This window comes from Microcaecilia unicolor, chromosome 2 (genome assembly GCF_901765095.1).
Source record: "Microcaecilia unicolor chromosome 2, aMicUni1.1, whole genome shotgun sequence".
NCBI lineage: Eukaryota > Metazoa > Chordata > Amphibia > Gymnophiona > Siphonopidae > Microcaecilia > Microcaecilia unicolor.
In genome coordinates, this window is record NC_044032.1 from 457,940,046 (window position 1) to 457,959,362 (window position 19,317).

General features: G+C 42.0%; 1 protein-coding gene across 1 annotated transcript in view; it reads right to left on the minus strand.

Annotated features, from left to right (window-relative positions):
* DYSF (dysferlin) overlaps positions 1-19,317 on the minus strand; it is a 591,346-nt gene that overhangs the window by 78,003 nt on the left and 494,026 nt on the right. Inside the window, exons 42-45 of the mRNA XM_030190967.1 lie at positions 10,337-10,465; positions 8,206-8,361; positions 5,594-5,685; positions 1,517-1,687 (exon numbers count right to left, since the gene is read on the minus strand). Of these exons, the coding sequence (XP_030046827.1) occupies positions 1,517-1,687; positions 5,594-5,685; positions 8,206-8,361; positions 10,337-10,465 (548 nt within the window). The remainder of the gene's footprint in view (positions 1-1,516; positions 1,688-5,593; positions 5,686-8,205; positions 8,362-10,336; positions 10,466-19,317) is intronic.

Genomic DNA, 19,317 nt, shown 5'->3' on the forward strand with positions numbered 1-19,317 from the left:
CTTTCTTGCTCCCTTTGTACCTTGTTTTGTGATCCATTACAAACTTTCCCAGACCCAAGTGAGCTGATTCTTCATCACAACATCGATGTGCAACCTACACCACATCATCAGCAGGAGAAACATTAATGTCATCTCATGCTACCATGGGACCATTCTGGTGTAAAGAGCTGTGAGATTTTATTTTATTTATTTGTCACATTTGTATCCCACATTTCCCCATCTATTTGCAGGCTCAATGTGGCTTACATAGTGCCGGAGAGGCATTTGCAGGCTCCGGTGTGAAAAAATACAAAGTGATGTTGTGGTAGGATAGAGTTCATGTGGCATAGTCGCATTAGGGAATCGTACAGCGGAAGTTATGTCCATTACGTTCTTTAGTTTTGTTGTGTTGCAGAGATCAGGCATTTAAGTTGGATTGGTGGGGCATGCCTTTTTGAACAGGTTAGTTTTTAGTGATTTCCGGAAGTTCAGGTGGTTGTACATCATTTTCAAGGCTTTTGGTAGTGCGTTCCACAGTTGTGTGCTTATGTAGGAGAAGCCTGATGCGTAGGTTGATTTGTATTTGAGTCCATTGCAGTTTAGGTAGTGCAGGTTTAGGAATGTTCGTGTTGATTCGGATGTGTTTCTAGTTGGTAAGTCGATTAGGTCTATCATGTATCCCGGGGATTCACTGTAAATGATTTTGTGAACCAGGGTGCAGATTTTGAAAGCAATGCATTCTTTGATTGGGAGCCAGTGTAGCTTTTCGCGGAGCGGTTTTGCGCTTTCAAATCGCATTTTTCCAAATATTAGTCTAGCTGCCATGTTTTGGGCAGTCTGAAGTTTCTTTAAGGTTTGTTCTTTGCATCCCGAATAGATTCCATTGCAGTAGTCTACGTGGCTTAGTACTATTGATGGTATCAGGTTGTGAAATGTGACCCTCGGGAAGAATTGTTTCAAGTGTTTGAGTTTCCACATTGAGTGGAACATTTTCTTTGTTGTGGATGCCACTTGGCACTCTAGTGTTAAATGTCAGTCTATTGTCACGCCAAGGATTTTATAGCTCTTATTGTGAGACTGGTTCTGCATGATGCTGTCAATATTGTGCCTACACAAAGAGAGAAAATCAGACTAACATGAATATAAAGAGGTAGGGTGCTGGTACTCATGCAGAACCAACCATAGGGCTTTTTTTCTGCTGGTATGGCATATACAGCTATGTGACCCAGAATAGCGCTACCTAGAAGGTGGCTGGTTCTGGATCTTAGAGTCACAAGTTTGAGGCTGACTGGTGCACCAATGGCAAGAAAAATTAAAAAAAAACAAGCTGGGATATTTTGAGTGAGAAATATAATGGGGTGGATAAGATGTTTCTAGAAGGCAGGAAAAAAAGGTGCTGCTACTCCGTAGCAGCTGAAAAACTGGGGTGGCAATCCATTTTTAAAGTAGCACCTGCCACTCCCCATGCTATCCCATAGTGACACCAATATGGGAATGAAACAACTCTTTAGAGCACAAATTTGGTCAAAGTACTTACGTGCAATAGGTCTCTGGGAGACCACATCGAGCTCCAAATTTTGATAGAAACCTGTTCTCTAGATCTATTACTGTTTCGCCGATCTTTTCATCTTTTGATAAAAGATCATAATCATATAGCATAATCTTCAGGTCCTTCTCCAAAGGCAGAGTGCAAGTTAGCTCAAACATCCTACAAAAACACAAAGTAAAATAATAAAACTGGAAAAATCAAGAATATCAATGCCTATAGAAAGGTTAGCTAGCAAATCAACTATTGTTCCTCCAGTATTTAGATCTTCAATATGTAATAAGATATTAGAGGGGAAAAGTCAGGGAAGGTGAGCGGGACAACAATTTATGTGCTTACTTTATAAATAACAGTTCATCTTAAAGCATCTTGTGTAGAAAATTCAATATAAATGGGGAACATTTTAGAAAGATTTTTAAATTCTAAGGAATAACCTTGACTTTATTTTATGAATTCTGTAACCCTGAATAGTTTGAATGTAGAATAAAATGGATGGTGTTGATCTGATCAGCCTCTGTGATAGGCTATGATGGATCACATGATTTACTCAGTATGCTGAAAAAATGTTACCACAATTATTTTTATTAGCAATCCTAAGGCAGAATCAGAGAACTAAAAGAATGACATATCAGACAACAATATTTGAATTTTTTTTAGGAATGTGTTAAAATGCTGATTTTAAAATGTGTAGGCATTTGAAATTTTTATTTTATTTTCCTAGGAGAGAATTTCCTTTGATGCAACTTGAGGCAAAATATAAATGCATGTTGTGTTCTCCATGAGTGAGCTTGCTACTTTACAAATGCACAGACAAGTGAAAAAATAGTTTGGAATACTTGAAGAAATATAGTATTGAAACAAATCATATAGCTTTTTGAAATAATGGTTCAATAGACTGATGATTAAAAGTTGAAATTACACATTGTTTTTGATAGCTTAAGTGGATCAATACCTCTGGTGGTATAATGTAAACTAAGTGGCTCTTTTACTAAGATGTTAAAAAGTGGCCTGCGGTACCAGTAGCACAGGGCTTTGCCAAGTGCTGTAACCACTTTTAGCGTGGCCTTAAAATGGCCACATTTTCCATTTGTTCAATTAATGGCCATGTGCTAATTCCCAATTAGCGCATGACCATTAGCATGGGAGCCCTTACTGACACCTATTTACTAGGCAGTAAGGGCTCCCACTCTAACTACATGCTAATCAATTAGCATGCAGCGACACAGCTGCGATAAACGATTAGCGCTGGGCACACCTACTCTTCAACCTCAAACATGCCACCACTGCTAAAAAATATTTTCTGTTTTTTAGTACATGGGTAGCGTGTGCCGAACACACAACTACTGTAGGATGTCTACAAGCACCTCACAGTAGTGGATTTTAATCTGTGGTAAGCATGCGTTAGTGCTTACTGCAGCTTAGTAAAAGGGCCCTTAAATTATTTGATCGATGGGAGAAACATAGAAAATGAAGGCAGATAAAGATCTTATAGCCTATCTAGCCTTTCCATCCATACCATCTACTATCATTTCCTCTCCCTTATTTGTGGTGAGAAGGTAAATGCTTTTCCTAATATTTCCAGAGCAACCCAGTTAAGGCGTAAGACTGTTTTGAGCCTGAAATCTCGTGTGATTGCCCTGGGAGTAGTTTTCTTTTCTTTCTTAAGTACCCTTACAAATGTATTATCACTTATCAGGGACAGGAGAATATTTTTTGGGAATCTTTACAGTTGGGGGATTTTCTTAAAGGTCATGAGAAGTGACTGTACTAGATAGGAGTTAAAATAGATAAATGGTGCTGTTTATTTGGACATCTTTTTTTTTCATTAATTAGATGTTGATTAGTTTGCTACTTACTTGGTGATATGGTTCTTAAATGCATTTTTCTTTTCTATATGAATGGAAATGTATTTGAAAATTATTAAATTTAAAAAAATGCATCCTGCATGCATATATTTCGCTGCATGCACTTGGGGCAATAATCAAACCTGAGATCATACAACAGTTGCTGCTCAGACACGTGGAGGGGCATAATTGAAAGGGACGCCCAAATTTTCCTGAGGACGTCCTCGCAAAACATCCTGGTGAAGGGGCGGGGAAACCCGTATTATCGAAACAAGTGGGTACAGTGGGTTTCTGGTGGGTTTTGAAGAGATCACATTTACCACCACAAGTGTAACAGGTAGGGGGGATGGGCCTGGGTCCGCCTGCCTGAAGTGCACTGCACCCACTAAAACTGCTCCAGGGACCTGCATACTGCTGTGAGGGACCTGAGTATGACATTTGAGGTTGGCATAGAGGCTGGCAAAAAATATTTAAAAAGTTCTTTTTTGAGGGTTGGAGGGGGTTGGTGACCACTGGGGGAGTAAGGGGAGGTCATTCCCGATTCCCTCCAGTCATCATCTGGTCAGTTCGGGCACCTTTTTGAGGCTTGATCGTAACAAAAAAATGGACCAAGTAAAGTCGCCCAAGTGCTCATCAGGGACGCCCTTCTTTTTTCCATTATCGGTCGAGGACACCCATGTGTTAGGCATGCCCCAGTCCCGCCTTCGCTACACTTCCGACATGCCCCTGTGAACTTTGGTCATCCCCACGACGGAAAGCAGTTGAGGACGCCCAAAATTGGCTTTCGATTATGCTGATTTGGGCGACCCTGGGAGAAGGACGCCCATCTCCCAATTCTCTTTCGAATATAAGCCAGTTAGAGGCCCTTTTACCAAGCTGCAGTAAAATGGGCCCTGCGCTAGCAGCAGCGTGTGTTTTTGCCACATGCCAAGGCCTCTTTTACTGCAGAGAGAAAAAAGGCCAAAAAAAGAAATGGCCATGTGGTAAGTTCGCCCTTGCCAAGCAGCCATTTTGGGAGGTGAGCACTTACTGCCACCCATTGAGGTGGTGGAAGAGGCTCTTGCGCTAACCCGGTGGTAAAAATATGAAAATACATTTCCATAGCACCGGAAAAGCAGATGCTGGGGACAGAATTCCTGCCGGGCTGCTGCAGTAGCCCAGCGGTAGCTCTGGTTTGGCGTGCGGCAAGCTTATTGGGTTGTCCACTATCTGTTAAAGAAACTGCACCATGATCAACCTTAGTGGGGAAAATAGCCTTCAGAACAAAGTCAGTAAAAAACATGTCAGTCTTCCAATCAAAATGGCACCGTCCAATCATGGGTTAAAGAAAAATATCTACTGCCACATAAGACTAATGTATCAAAAGTGACCAACACATAGTATAAAAAATACTGAAGACCACTGACCACAGAAGACAGAGAAAAATAATGATTCCAACCTAATTCTCAGCCTTTTAAAGAAAAGAATTTTCACAGTTCATTTAAAAATAATCAAACCCCAATTTAACATGGATGAACATAAGTTTGCCAGTGTAAAAACTTTTGTTTATTGTCCCTGTAGTGTACATATATTCAAAGTCCCAGAAAACAACAAGGCAGACGAGCTGCAAAATCCAATGTGGAAAACAAACCAGCAGATCAGTATAATATCCATAAAAGTTTCTGGGATATTATACTGATCTGCTGTTTTGTTTCCCACATATATTCAAAGTGACTTTGCTCATCTTTGCTATAAATTCTTTTGGCCCGATATTTAAAAGCACTTATCCAGATAGCAGCACCTTCTATCCAGTTAAATGTTTCTGGCTGGGTCTATCCAGTCATTTTTAGTTGCACTAATTCAATAGTGCAGCTGAAAATAATGCAGGGGTGGAGCATGGGCAGTCCCAGAATTTATGCGGCTATAGGGGATATTTGGTCTGCTATCTGGATAACTTATCTGGACAATTTAGGACATCAAAAAGGTCACTGTTTGGATATTCAGTACTACTCGCTACCTGCATAGCAGAGCCAAATATCTGGATTTTTTTGAAACTGCTGTGGCTGGCTTTTATAAAAACTGCTGAGCACAGCAGCTGAATACTGGCCCGCTAGAGAAAAAATATTAACCAACCACTGATGTCCCACAGTGCACTGATTTACAGACTATCAATTACTGCAGATATTCTCATAGAAATCCAATTAGTTTTGTGAGTGGATTCTTTGATATGGAATCTAAAACATACCTTCCAAAGACCGGTTCCAATGTACACGGGATGTAGTTGTCTTGGTCATTCACTGATTTCTTTCCCACAGAAATCTTTACATAGGGATCACACTACAAAAGAAATGTAAACTGTTATGGTTCAAACATCTATTATCACAACTAAAATTTCTAGGTTTTTTTTAGTGAACTGACTAAACTTAGGGGAGTTGATAGTCAAAACACTTAGGGGCCCTTTTCTAAGCCGCGTAGGTACCTACGCACGCCCAACGTGTGTCATTTGTGAGTTACCGCCCATGTACCGTGTGGCCTTTGCGGTAATTTCATTTTTGACGTGCGTCTGCTATGCGTGCCGAAATATATTTTTATTTTCTGGCACGTGGGCGGTACTCAGGCGGTAATCTTCATTTTACGCACGTAGACCACTACTGCCAAGTTACCGAGTGAGACCTTACCACTAGATCAATGGCTAGCAGTAAGGTCTCACACCCAAAATAGATGCACAGCAATTTTTGTTTTGCCACACATCCATTTTCGGCAAAAATTTTAAAAAGGCATTTTTTACAGGTGAACTGAAAAATGATTCTGCACACGCCCAAAACACGTGTCTACATTACCTCAGGCCATTTTTCAGCGCGCCTTTGTAAAAGGGCACCTCACACAATTACTGGTGACACGCCACCATATGTGCTTTTAAAAAATCCTTGTGGAACTACGTGCATCTTTGCCTATTTATTCACAAAACAGCAAAAGTTGCATGGCTATAGAAGGGGGGTGATTTAGGAGGGAGGGGGCAATGGTGAGAAAAAATATATACGACCAGTGGCAAAATTCAACTACCCAAAATATAAGTTCTACATTCAAATATTAAATGTTAAAATATTTAATTTAAAACATCTGGCAATATTTAGCCATTATCTCAAAAATGTAGTTTATATGCACATGCTTAGTTTAAGTCTACATATTCAGCACCACTACCTATATGGATAACAATGCTAAATATATGCTCTGATAGTTCAATTAATATGGTCAATGTGCTGGCTCACCACAGACCTCAATATTTTCAAATGGACTGTCAAGTGATTTCCATAAGCAAGCTTTCCACCTTTTATCAGTCAAAAGTAGGTGAAGAATTATGCCATATAGAATGATCAAAAGGTGGAGCAGTTGATTATAAGGAGCATCTTAATCTAGGATTTCAAAATCAGCTGTGTAAGCACCTACATATCAACTATACAGTGGTGCTTTATCACATCATTACTGTGGGACTGGCACAATTTAAAACAGTAAAATGGAAGGAATTTTTTTTGTGGGGGTGGGGTGTTAAGCTACAGCAACATTTAAATTTGAAAAGTATTTAATAATTTAGGATTAATACAAACAGACCCCTCAAGAAAGTTAACGTGGAGAGGCATTTTCAATATGATGTCTAAATCCAACTTCGGACACTTTGTGGAAAAGTGAACATTCCATTTTTGTTTTTAAAATGGCCATTTCCTAGACAATTTTAGACTTTTTGTGCTCAATGCATTTTTCTTTTGTGGCCATTTTTGAAAAATGAACATCCAAGGGAAAAACACAAAAAAAACAAGCCATTGGGATATAGAAGAAGCCAGCATTGTTAGTAGACTGACACCACAGACATCCCAGCAGAGCAGTTGAACACCCTAGGGGGCACTGCAGTGGACCTCACATAAAAGGTCCCAGGTACACATCTCACTGTTACCCACTTATATTGTATGATGAGCCCTCCAAAACCCACTCAAAACATTCTGTACCCAACTGTACACTACTACAAAAGCCATTATGTCTGCAAGTGTCACGTACATGTGGGTACAGTAGGTTTTGGAGGGCTCACACTTTCCACCCAAGTGTAACAGTCAGAGTGGTATATGGGCCTGGGTTCCCTTCTCTACAGTGCACTGCACCATCCACTAGGCTACTCCAGGGACCTGCTTGCTGCTCTAATAGGGCTGACCATAACATCTGAAGCTGTCATAGAGGCTGGTATGTACTGTTTCTTTCACATCTTAGGGGGGTGGGAGGGGGCAGTGTCCACTGGGGGAGTAAGGAGGGGTTATGCCTTAATCCCTCCAGTGGTCATCTGGTCATTTAGGGCACCTTTTTATAAGTCATTATTGAAACAGGTCCAGACCAAAACACCTATCTTTTAGCCCTAGACGTTGTTGCTTTGTTCCATTACAGCAGAAAAACGTCAAGGTGTGGGATCGCCCAAATATAACTCCCGACATGCCCCCTTGTGATTTGTATGCACTGCAGACAAACTGCATAAACAAACGTCTTAAAAATGTGTTTTGAAAATAGCAATTTGAATGTTTTTACAAGAAAAATGTCTATGTGCCACTCTGTGCCATTTTTTGGGTGTTTTTCTGTTTTGAAAATGAGCCCCATAGGGGCCCTTTTACTAAAACTTAGTTTGCACTAATGGAATTAGGGCATGTTAAATGCATGAAGTCCATTTTACACCTATGAGCTTCTTAGCATTTAGCAAACACTCATTCTGTTAGCACGCGCTAAGCTTTAGTAAAAGGGCCCAACAGTTTGTCAAATCCCACTATACCTGCTATTATATGCCATATGAGTTGCTTTCTCTGAAAGACTTTTTAGGGATACCTTTCCATTAGTGTCCTTTGGTTGCAAGCCGAAGGCACGAATGATGTAGACCCTTACAAGACATTCTTGGGGTCCTTTGGCTGGAAGCTGGCGGAACTGACGAGGAGGCATAGGCACTGAAGGATCGTCAGGGAGGGGATATAACTTGAAAGTTCCCTATAAATACAAACAGAGCTAAATTGCAAGTACTAGTCAGATTTAAACTAATTATATAAAGTTTCTTCTTTATGTCTCTAACACAGATACAGATTCTAGCAGTGTGAGGTTGACGTTAACTGGATAAATGTGTTCACTGGTTCAGAGAAGCTGCATAAGTACATTTCATAACATCATATTAGGTAGTATAGAGTCTACTAATTAATATAGGAAGATACTAATATGCATGAAGGAAATAATGCACGTTTTTTGTTAACTAATGCACATTAAATGAGGAAGTTATCCATGTGGTAACATATATTATTTTACCTTTAACTCAGATTATTAGTAACTAGGTCTCATAGCATAAAATGGGACCTGTGCTAAAATAGCATGAGTTAGTAGTAAAATAACATATCTTAATGGTAGCCCACATAACTACACCCCTAAATGATAAAATCATGCTTTATTCCTAAATGCATATATGCATCCTAAATGCATATATGTATATATATATATATATATATATATATATATATATATATATATATATATATATATATATATATATATCTTACAGTGGATGTTAAGTAAAAATGAGAGGCACAGGAAACAAATGAATGCAAAGCAGCTCATTGATATGCAAAATGAATAACCTAGCTGTATACCGTGATGTGTCCAGCTGGCTAACCCTTCCCCCCTCTCCCCCACCCCCTACCCAACAAGAAATTATCATCCAGGGTCTCCAGCACCTGTTGCTCCTAGTCAGCGAGTCTCTCCATCTGACCAGATAGGGATCTGTCAGTTACCTTTTAAAGCCAGCACTTTTACATCAGCATTTTGCACATGGTTCTCTTTGAAATAGGCAACAACTGTGCATGTGTAAATCACTTACGTGTGGTTCCTAGGTATTTTCCAAAGGTTTGTGCACAGAGAAAATCAGATGATTTAAAATCCTTTTTTCTCCAAAAGAAGGACAGGTGAGTGACAACACAAAACATAAAGACAAAGAACATGAACCCCATATAACACTACAAAAATCAACAAATAACAGAACAAAACACCCAAATCATCTGATTTTCTCTGTAATATAAGTTTTTGCAGATGATTCTTTTTTCCTTTTTTCCAGGCAGGGACCTAGGATAGTACCTCACTCCCCAAGTTTGATAGTGAATTTTGTATACTGTTGGTATTTTCCCTATCGGGAGGTTTTTGAGATTCAGTTTCTTCTAAATTCATTTAGGGATTTCCTGGCTGAAATCCAAAGGTTACAGAAAGGTGAGACACAAAGATATTTTCAAACTTCTTAGGGGTTTGTGTTAACATTTCAAGTTTGAAATTCCCTTTTCAAGCGTAGAGGTTTTCTAAGTACATTCCATACTCATATCATATCATATCTTCATGCATACAACTTTCCTAAGTATTTTCATACACGTGTATGCTCTAGCGCAATAGAGTAGTGTACATTACAAAACTGTGATATTACAAATCTAAGCTTCTTAATAAACAATTAACAAAGTACCTAAAAGACTACTTCATGTTCAAGTGTACAGCGCTGCGTACGCCTAGTAGCGCTAGTAGTACCAAAGCATCTTCATGGGTATTGCTTAGATTCCTTTTAACAACATTCATTCCCCTGCCTATCTTCTGAAATGTGATAAGAACAGATAAACTCTATAGCAGAATTCATCAGAACAATTTCTTACACTGATTTCCACTAGCCAAAGACAATCAATCTTCAGCAGCTGCTCAGTCTCCTCTAGATTTGTAATAATAACTGGTTTATGTATCCTTGATTACAGAGGACTGTAGGTAGTATTCTCTACCTACAGAAGCTGAAATGCCATTATTGACAAATCTTAACAAGCAACTTTACTAAAGCCTTCTTAAAAGAAAAGGAAATGTATATGCAATTGTAAAATAGGTTGTCTCTATACAGTTAATCATAAACTCAGCTAAGAGTAAGTGAATATCCCTACTGAAAGCAACATCAAACCTTGAATTCCCCAACTACAGAGGGATCTTCATTTTCATCATAGGTTTTCCCACGTTGTAGCTTGAAAGTGCGACAAAAGTCAGTCAAACCTTCATATTGCTCAACATTCTCTAACTCTGTTTCATAGACCTAAAAAGGCACACAATTGAAAAACAAAATAAGTAAATAAGTAAATAAATAAATAAATAAATAAATAAAAACATGAGAATGGTTATGATATATACCTTGTACCTTAGAACTTCTGACAAATGGAGCTGTCTGATTGGCATGGATAAGAAGCAGATGTATAAAACCAGCAGATTAACCTTTCATCTTTTATCTTTTATTTATCCTTTTTTCTGTCCTCCAGTAAAAGTGGTTTCCTTATTTTTATAATATTTGATTGATTTGAACTGCACATAAGAGTTCATGGAAGTGCCTTAGAGAGATCCATAATGTATAAATGCTAGTGATTTTATCCTGTAATATTTAAGAAGCAATACATGTCAAAACCTATTGTACGGACTCTATAGAACATGATAAATCCCACCAAAGAAACCAGTAATATTATCATGGAAAATATTTGTGATATATATCTCCAAATTTTGTATAGGTCACTCAAAGTTAGGTATGCAATTTTGGGCATGGTAACATACATAGTAACTAAGAGGGCCATAATCGAACGGGGCCGGCCATCTATAAGGGCAGCCATCTCTAATGCCAGCCCCGTCAAGCAGCGTGCCCAACTGTATTATCGAAACAAGATAGCCAGCCATTTTTCGTTTCGATAATAGGGTCGGGGCCGGCCAAATCTCTTAGAGATCGCCGGCGTTAGAGATGGCTGCCATTGGTTTTCGCCGATAATGGAAACTAATGGCGGCCATCTCAATCCCGGTCAAATCCAAGGCATTTGGTCGTGGGAGGAGCCAGAATTTGTAGTGCACTGGTCCCCCTCACATGCCAGGACACCAACCGGGCACCCTAGGGGGCACTACAGTGGTCTATACAAAATGATCCCAGGTACATAGCTCCCTTACCTTGTGTGCTGAGCCCCCCCAAAACCCACTACCCACAACTGTACACCACTACCATAGCTCTTAGGAATGAAGGGGGGCACCTACATGTGGGTACAGTGGGTTTTGGGATTTTTTTGGAGGGCTCCCATTTACCACCACAAGTGTAACAGGTAGGGAGAGGATGGGCCTGGGTCCGCCTACCTGACGTGCACTGCACCCACTAAAACTGCTCCAGGGACCTGCATACTGCTGTGATGGAGCTGGGTATGACATTTGAGGCAGGCATAGAGGCTGGCAAAAAAATGATTTTTATTTTTTTTTTTGGTGGTATGGGGTTGGTGACCACTGGGGGAGTAAGGGGAGGTCATCCTCCATTCCCTCCGGTGGTCATCTGGTCAGTTGGGGCACCTTTTTAAGGCTTGGTCATGAACTAAAAGGGACCAAGTAAAGTCGGCCAAATGCTCATCAGAGCCAGCTTTCTTTTTTCCATTATTGGCCGAGGCCAGCCATCTGTTAACCACGCCCCTGTCCCGCCTTCGGTACCTTGCCGACATGCCCCCTTGAACTTTGGCCGGCCCTGCGACGGAAAGCAGTTGAAGCCGGCCAAAATCGGCTTTCGATTATATCAATTTGGCCAACTTTAGGAGATGTCCGTCCATCTCCCGATTTGTGTTGGAAGATGGCCGGCCTTCTCATTCGAAAATAAGCAGGATAGTAACATAGTAGATGACGGCAGAGAAAGACCTGTATGGTCCATCCAGTCTGCCCAACAAGATAAACTCATATGTGCTACTTTATGTGTGTACCTGCCTTTAATTTGTATCTGCCATTTTCAGGGCACAGACCATAGAACTCTGCCCAGCACTAGCCCCACCTCCCATCACCGGCTCTGCCACCCAATCTCCGCTAAGCTTCTGAGGAACCATTCCTTAAGAACAGGATTCCTTTATGTTTATCCCACGCGTTTTTGAATTCCGTTACCATTTTCATCTCCACCACCTCTCGTGGGTAGGCATTCCAAGTATCCACCAATCTCTCCATGAAAAAATACTTCCTGACAATTTTCTTGAGTCTGCCCCCCTTCAATCTCATTTCATGTCCTCTAGTTCTACCGCCTTCCCATCTCCGGAAAAGGTTCGTTTGCGGATTAATACCTTTCAAATATTTGAACGACTGTATCATATCACCCCTGTTTCTCCTTTCCTCCAGAGTATACATGTTCAGGTCAGCAAGTCTCTCCTCATACGTCTTGTAATGCAAATCCCATATCATTCTTGTAGCTTTTCTTTGCACCATTTCAATTCGTTTTACATCCTTAGCAAGATACGGCCTCCAAAACTGAACACAATACTCCAGGTGGGGCCTCACCAATGACTTATACAGGGGCATCAACACCTTCTTTCTTCTGCTTGTCACACCTCTCTCTATACAGCCTAGCAACCTTCTAGCTACGGCCACTGCCCTGTCACACTGTTTCGTCGCATTCAGATCTTCAGATACTATCACCCCAAGATCCCTCTCCCCGTCCGTACATATCAGACTAGACTCTCACCGCCATACGTTTCCTATGGATTTCTTCTCCCTAAGTGCATCACTTTGCATTTCTTCACATTGAATTTTAATTGCCAAACCTTAGACCATTCTTCTAGCTTCCGCAGATCCTTTTTCATGTTTTCCACTCCCTTCTGGGTGTTGACTCTGTTACAAATCTTAGTATCGTCCGCAAAAAGGCAAACTTTACCTTCTAACCCTTCGGCAGATGTGTGTAAAGTAATTGGTTAAATTAGTGATAATCAATAATTGGCCTTAACAAGCACTAATTGGCACCAATTACTGGTTAGTGCCTAATTCATCTTGGGGTGAATTCTATATATGGCACCAAAAAAAGTGCTATTCTATAAGCCACATTTAAAGTTAGATGTGGTTTATAGAATAACTAGTAAAAAAGGCCCGTTTCTGACACAAATGAAACGGGCGCTAGCAAGGTTTTCCTCGGAGTGTGTATGTTTGGGAGAGTGTATGTGAGAGTTACTGTTTGAGAGTCAGAGTGAAAGTGTGAGTGTGTGAGAGAGAGAGTGAGTCTGGGTGTGAGTGTGTTTGTGAGAGTGTGTGTGTGACAATGAGAGTGTGTGCAAGTGTGTATGTGAGACACAGTGTGATAGAGAGTGTGTGTATGTGGCCATCCATGCTCCTCTGTCCCCTGCCCCCTCCATTCATCCCTTTCCAGCATTTCCCCTCTTTGCCTGAGGCCTGCCCTGCAATCCATATCCATCCATGCCCATCTGTCCCCTCCATTCATCCCTATCCAGCAATTCCCCTTTCCCTGAGCCCTGCCGTCCCAATCCATGGCCATCCATGTTACTCTGTCACCTGCCCCCTCCATTCATCCCTATCCAGCATTTCCCCTCTCTGCCTGAGGCCTGCCCTGCAATCCATGCTCCTCTGTCCCCTGCCCCCTGCATTCATCCCTTTCCAGCATTTCCCCTCTCTGCCTGAGGCCTGTCCTGCAATCCATATCCATCCATGCCCATCTGTCCCCTTCATTCCTCCCTATCCAGCAATTCCCCTTTCCCTGAGCCCTGCCCTCCCAATCCATGGCCATCCATGTTACTCTGTCCCCTGCCCCCTCCATTCATCCCTTTCCAGCATTTCCCCTCTCTGCCTGAGGCCTGCCCTGCAATCCATATCCATCCATGCCCATCTGTCCCCTCCATTCATCCCTATCCAGCAATTCCCCTTTCCCTGAGCCCTGCCGTCCCAATCCATGGCCATCCATGTTACTCTGTCACCTGCCCCCTCCATTCATCCCTATCCAGCATTTCCCCTCTCTGCCTGAGGCCTGCCCTGCAATCCATGCTCCTCTGTCCCCTGCCCCCTGCATTCATCCCTTTCCAGCATTTCCCCTCTCTGCCTGAGGCCTGCCCTGCAATCCATATCCATCCATGCCCATCTGTCCCCTTCATTCCTCCCTATCCAGCAATTCCCCTTTCCCTGAGCCCTGCCGTCCCAATCCATGGCCATCCATGTTACTCTGTCACCTGCCCCCTCCATTCATCCCTATCCAGCATTTGCCCTCTCTGCCTGAGGCCTGCCCTGCAATCCATGCTCCTCTGTCCCCTGCCCCCTGCATTCATCCCTTTCCAGCATTTCCCCTCTCTGCCTGAGGCCTGCCCTGCAATCCATATCCATCCATGCCCATCTGTCCCCTCCATTCATCCCTATCCAGCAATTCCCCTTTCCCTGAGCCCTGCCGTCCCAATCCATGGCCATCCATGTTACTCTGTCACCTGCCCCCTCCATTCATCCCTTTCCAGCATTTCCCCTCTCTGCCTGAGGCCTGCCCTGCAATCCATATCCATCCATGGCCATCTGTCCCCTCCATTCATCCCTATCCAGCAATTCCCCTTTCCCTGAGCCCTGCCGTCCCAATCCATGGCCATCCATGTTACTCTGTCACCTGCCCCCTCCATTCATCCCTATCCAGCATTTCCCCTCTCTGCCTGAGGCCTGCCCTGCAATCCATATCCATCCATGGCCATCTGTCCCCTCCATTCATCCCTATCCAGCAATTCCCCTTTCCCTGAGCCCTGCCGTCCCAATCCATGGCCATCCATGTTACTCTGTCACCTGCCCCCCTCCATTCATCCCTATCCAGCATTTCCCCTCTCTGCCTGAGGCCTGCCCTGCAATCCATATCCATCCATGGCCATCTGTCCCCTCCATTCATCCCTATCCAGCAATTCCCCTTTCCCTGAGCCCTGCCGTCCCAATCCATGGCCATCTGTCCCCTCCATTCATCCCTATCCAGCAATTCCCCTTTCCCTGAGCCCTGCCGTCCCAATCCATGGCCATCCATGTTACTCTGTCACCTGCCCCCCTCCATTCATCCCTATCCAGCATTTCCCCTCTCTGCCTGAGGCCTGCCCTGCAATCCATATCCATCCATGGCCATCTGTCCCCTCCATTCATCCCTATCCAGCAATTCCCCTTTCCCTGAGCCCTGCCGTCCCAATCCATGGCCATCCATGCTCCTCTGTCCCCTGCCGCCTCCATTCATCCTTTTCCAGCAAGTCCCCTCTCTCCCTTCCATGACCCCCCCCCTCGCATCCATGCTCCTCTCTCTCCCATGTCCCAGCCTGGCCCGCCCTCTTCTCCTCCCCCCCTTCGCATCCATGCATCCGTTTTTTTTTTTTCTTCTTTTAAAATGTACCTCCGTGGCGGTTCCGGCAGCGAAGCGTCAGGGAAGGAGGCGGCGCTCCCGACGTCTAGGTTTCCCTTCGCTGTGTTCCGCCTTCTTTTGACGTCATCCTTGACGTCAGAAGAAGGCGGAACACAGCGAAGGGAAGGCTAGACGTCGAGAGCGCCGCCTCCTTCCCTGACGCTTCGCTGCCGAGCGATGCGATTGGTTGAGTGTCATTGCTCCGCCCTCGACGTCATCACGTTTGACGCGTGGGCGGGGCAGACACAATGCGATCTCACCCCCTTCACTTTTGGCTAAAAGAGGCTTCATAGAACGTTGGAGGTGCGTTTTATATAGAAAGATGCTTCCCCCTAGGAATCACGCCTAACTTTAGGCATTGTCATTTGCACCAACTGAAACATCACAAAAATCCTCGTGCCTAAATTAAGCATGGACCCCCCCCCCCCCTTGTTCTATAACAACACATGTAAATGCTAGGAACACCCCAGTTCTAGCCATGACCCTCTCATTTCCACACACCTTTTTTACTCTTTCACAAAATTTAGACACAGATTCCACGCAAGTTCCAATTAAATCTGATTAGTGCCAATAATTGCTTGTTAAAACTAATTATTGGAGCTAATTAGCTCGATATTCAATTAAATTACATAAACAAATTGGGCACACACCCAAGCTTGTGTGTGCAATTTTTGTTTACTTTTATAGAATTAGGGGGCTTGTGTGCAACTCCAAAGGGGGTGTGGCCATGGGAGGGGCATGGTTGGCACATGGAGATTCCCAGGATTTAGGCACAGAGTTATAGCATACTTCTATTTCCATAATGAACTGACTGTAGTTAGGCACAAGCATTTACACCAGCCTTAATAATTAAGGTAGTAATTTATAAAGATAGTTCTGCTTGGAACTACCTTTATGGAGTTTATGTTTAGTGTGCATAATGTCAGTGTATAACTTTAGGCGCCTTACACAGAATTCCTCCCAAAATGATTATGTTTCCCATGCCCCAAAAGACAAACCAATTTGTACTGCCCAGAAACAATTACATATATAAATACACTTACCTGATGTGCTTAAAAAAACATTTCAATAAGAGGATGACTACATTGAAGTTGATATTTTGAAATCAATTTCAGGCAGGAGAGGCTCTTAGGGGAGTACTTATCAATGTGGACTACTGTTAAGACAATAGTTTACCACTAACTCAATTTAACACAGGTCCCATTTTATGCAATGAGATCTAGTTACTATTTACTGGGGTTAACAGAGATATGATGGAGTAATTTAAATATCTCCATGGCATAAGTGCACAGGAGGTAATCTCTTTCAACTGAAAGGAAACTCTGGAATGAGAAGACATTAGATGAAGATAAAAGGGGATAAACTCAGAAGTAATCTAAGGAAATACTTCTTTACAGAAAGGATGGTGGAAGCATGGAACAATCTCCCCGTGGAGATGAGGACTGTATCTGAATTCAAGAACACACGGAACAGGCATGTGAGATCTTTTAGGGGGAGGAGGCATGGATGATACGGATGGGCAGACTGGATGGGCCTTATAGCCTTTGTCTGCTTTCATTTTCTATGTTTCTAACACATCTTAATGGTGGCCATCTTTGATAATTTCCCACATTTAAGGTCAATATTCAGTGGAGCTATATCCACTTAAAGTTAACTGGATAACTTATCTAGTTAACTTTAATCATACATTTAAACAGAGATGCAGTTAAGTTAGCACCACTAAATTGTATCAAACTGTATGGTTTTTGTTAAATGGGCATAAAGGAAGTGGGAATGTTGTGGGGCCTAGTGCTGAGCAGTTTGCAGATTTTTTGGTGCAGAAAATAGACATTTTGAGGAAGGAAGTGGCCATGAATTACACTTTGAGTAGTTTAAATGATGGTGGTATTATAGATCCAGTATGGACTGAGTTTGTATTAGTGGGTATTAAAGAGATAGAAATGATTGTAAGATCAGTGACGCCAACACGAGCATTGCAGGATGATAGGATCCTTGTTCATCAGGAATCCTGCAAAATCTTTCATGTGAGATAGCACTTTCTGGGGTCCTTTTACTAAGGTACGCTGAAAAATGGCTTGCGGTAGTGTAGGCACAGGTTTTGGGCGTGTGCCTGTAAAAAAGGCCTTTTTTAAATTTTAGCAGAAAATGGACAAGCAACAAAATCAAAATTGCTGCGTGTCCATTTTGGGTCTGCAACCTTTCCGCTAGCCATTGACCTAGCAGTAAAGACTCATGCGGTAGCCGGGCGGTAATGACCTACACATGTCAAATGCCAATTGGACCGCGTCCAATACGCGCATCCAAAAATAAAAATTATTTTTCGGATGCACGTATCGGACGCGTGCCAAAAATGAAATTACCGCAAGGCCAATGCATTAGCCAGGCGGTAACTCTATTTTGGAGCACGTTGGGCATGCATAGGCGCTTACGTGGCTTAGTAAAATGGTCCCTCTGTTTGTTGGATAGTAAATAGATCATTGCAGTTTTGTAAACAATCTACTGTGAAACCTTTCTTGAAGAATCCTAGTATGGATTCTGTAGAACCGTGTAGTTATAGGTCTATCTCTATTATTCCGTTTTTGGTAAGATTATTGAGTTTGTGGATCAAATAGATGGTCTTGATCCTTATCAATATGGATTTCAACAAGCGCATAGCATGGCGACATTACTAGTATCAACAGTGGATCAAATAAAGAGAAGTGTGGATGATAATACTTGTTATTCCTTGGTATCATTAGATGTTTTGGGATCTTTGATTCTGTTGATTTGGATCTGTTACTTGTTAGATTAAAAGATTTAGGAATTGGTGGGCAAGTTTTGCGTTGGTTTACCTCCTATTTGACCAGATGATCTATGGTCATTTGCAGTGGAATACAATTGTCAGGATCGGTCAATGTAAAATGTGGTGTGCCATAGGGGTCTGCATTATCGGCACTGTTATTTAACATCTATTTAGTACCACTAGGAAAACTATTGAAGTCATTGGGAGTATTTTATCGTTTTATGCTAACAATGTCCAGGGTTTTTTTCCTGTATGATTGTGGGGTATTGATTTGGATGTTCAATTAAGTAATTATATGACAAGTGAATGGCTATGGATGAGACAGAATGGGTTCGTGTTGAATGCTGCAAAAACTGAGTCATGCTGATTGGTAGAAGAGAGACACTGTATTGGCCAGAGAAAGTGTGGTTGAGAAATACATATGTTCATGTGAGGAAAGAATTGAAATTGTTCGGGGTTATGCTATATAATAGACTCAACATGCTAGCAGAAGTGAATAATGTGGTTCAGCCTTTAAACATCTATATATGGTAGTTAAATTGAAACCAATGATACCTAATTATGACCTCAGATGTTTATTAAAGAGCATAATATTGATGCGATTGGATTATGAAATTTCAATCTATTAGATTCAAGGTCCTCCTTAACATACTATGAGGCATATTTTCAAAGCACTTTGGGAGGCTAAGTTCCATAGGTTTCTATGGAACTTTGGGAGGCTAAGTGCTTTGAAAATGAGCCTGTAAGTTAACATACCAATTTAATCCTCCCTATCATTACAATATAATTTGTACCCTGGAATGACAGTGTCCCACTGGTTATCCTCCTTCCACCAGCTCTCAGAGATGCCTATTATATCTAATTTTGTGCAATATATTCTAACTCTCCTATCTTATTTCTTAGGCTTCTGATATTCGCATATAGACATTTCAAACAATGTTTGTTGTTCCTATTTACATCTTGCTCAGCAGTTGGCAGTTTTAAT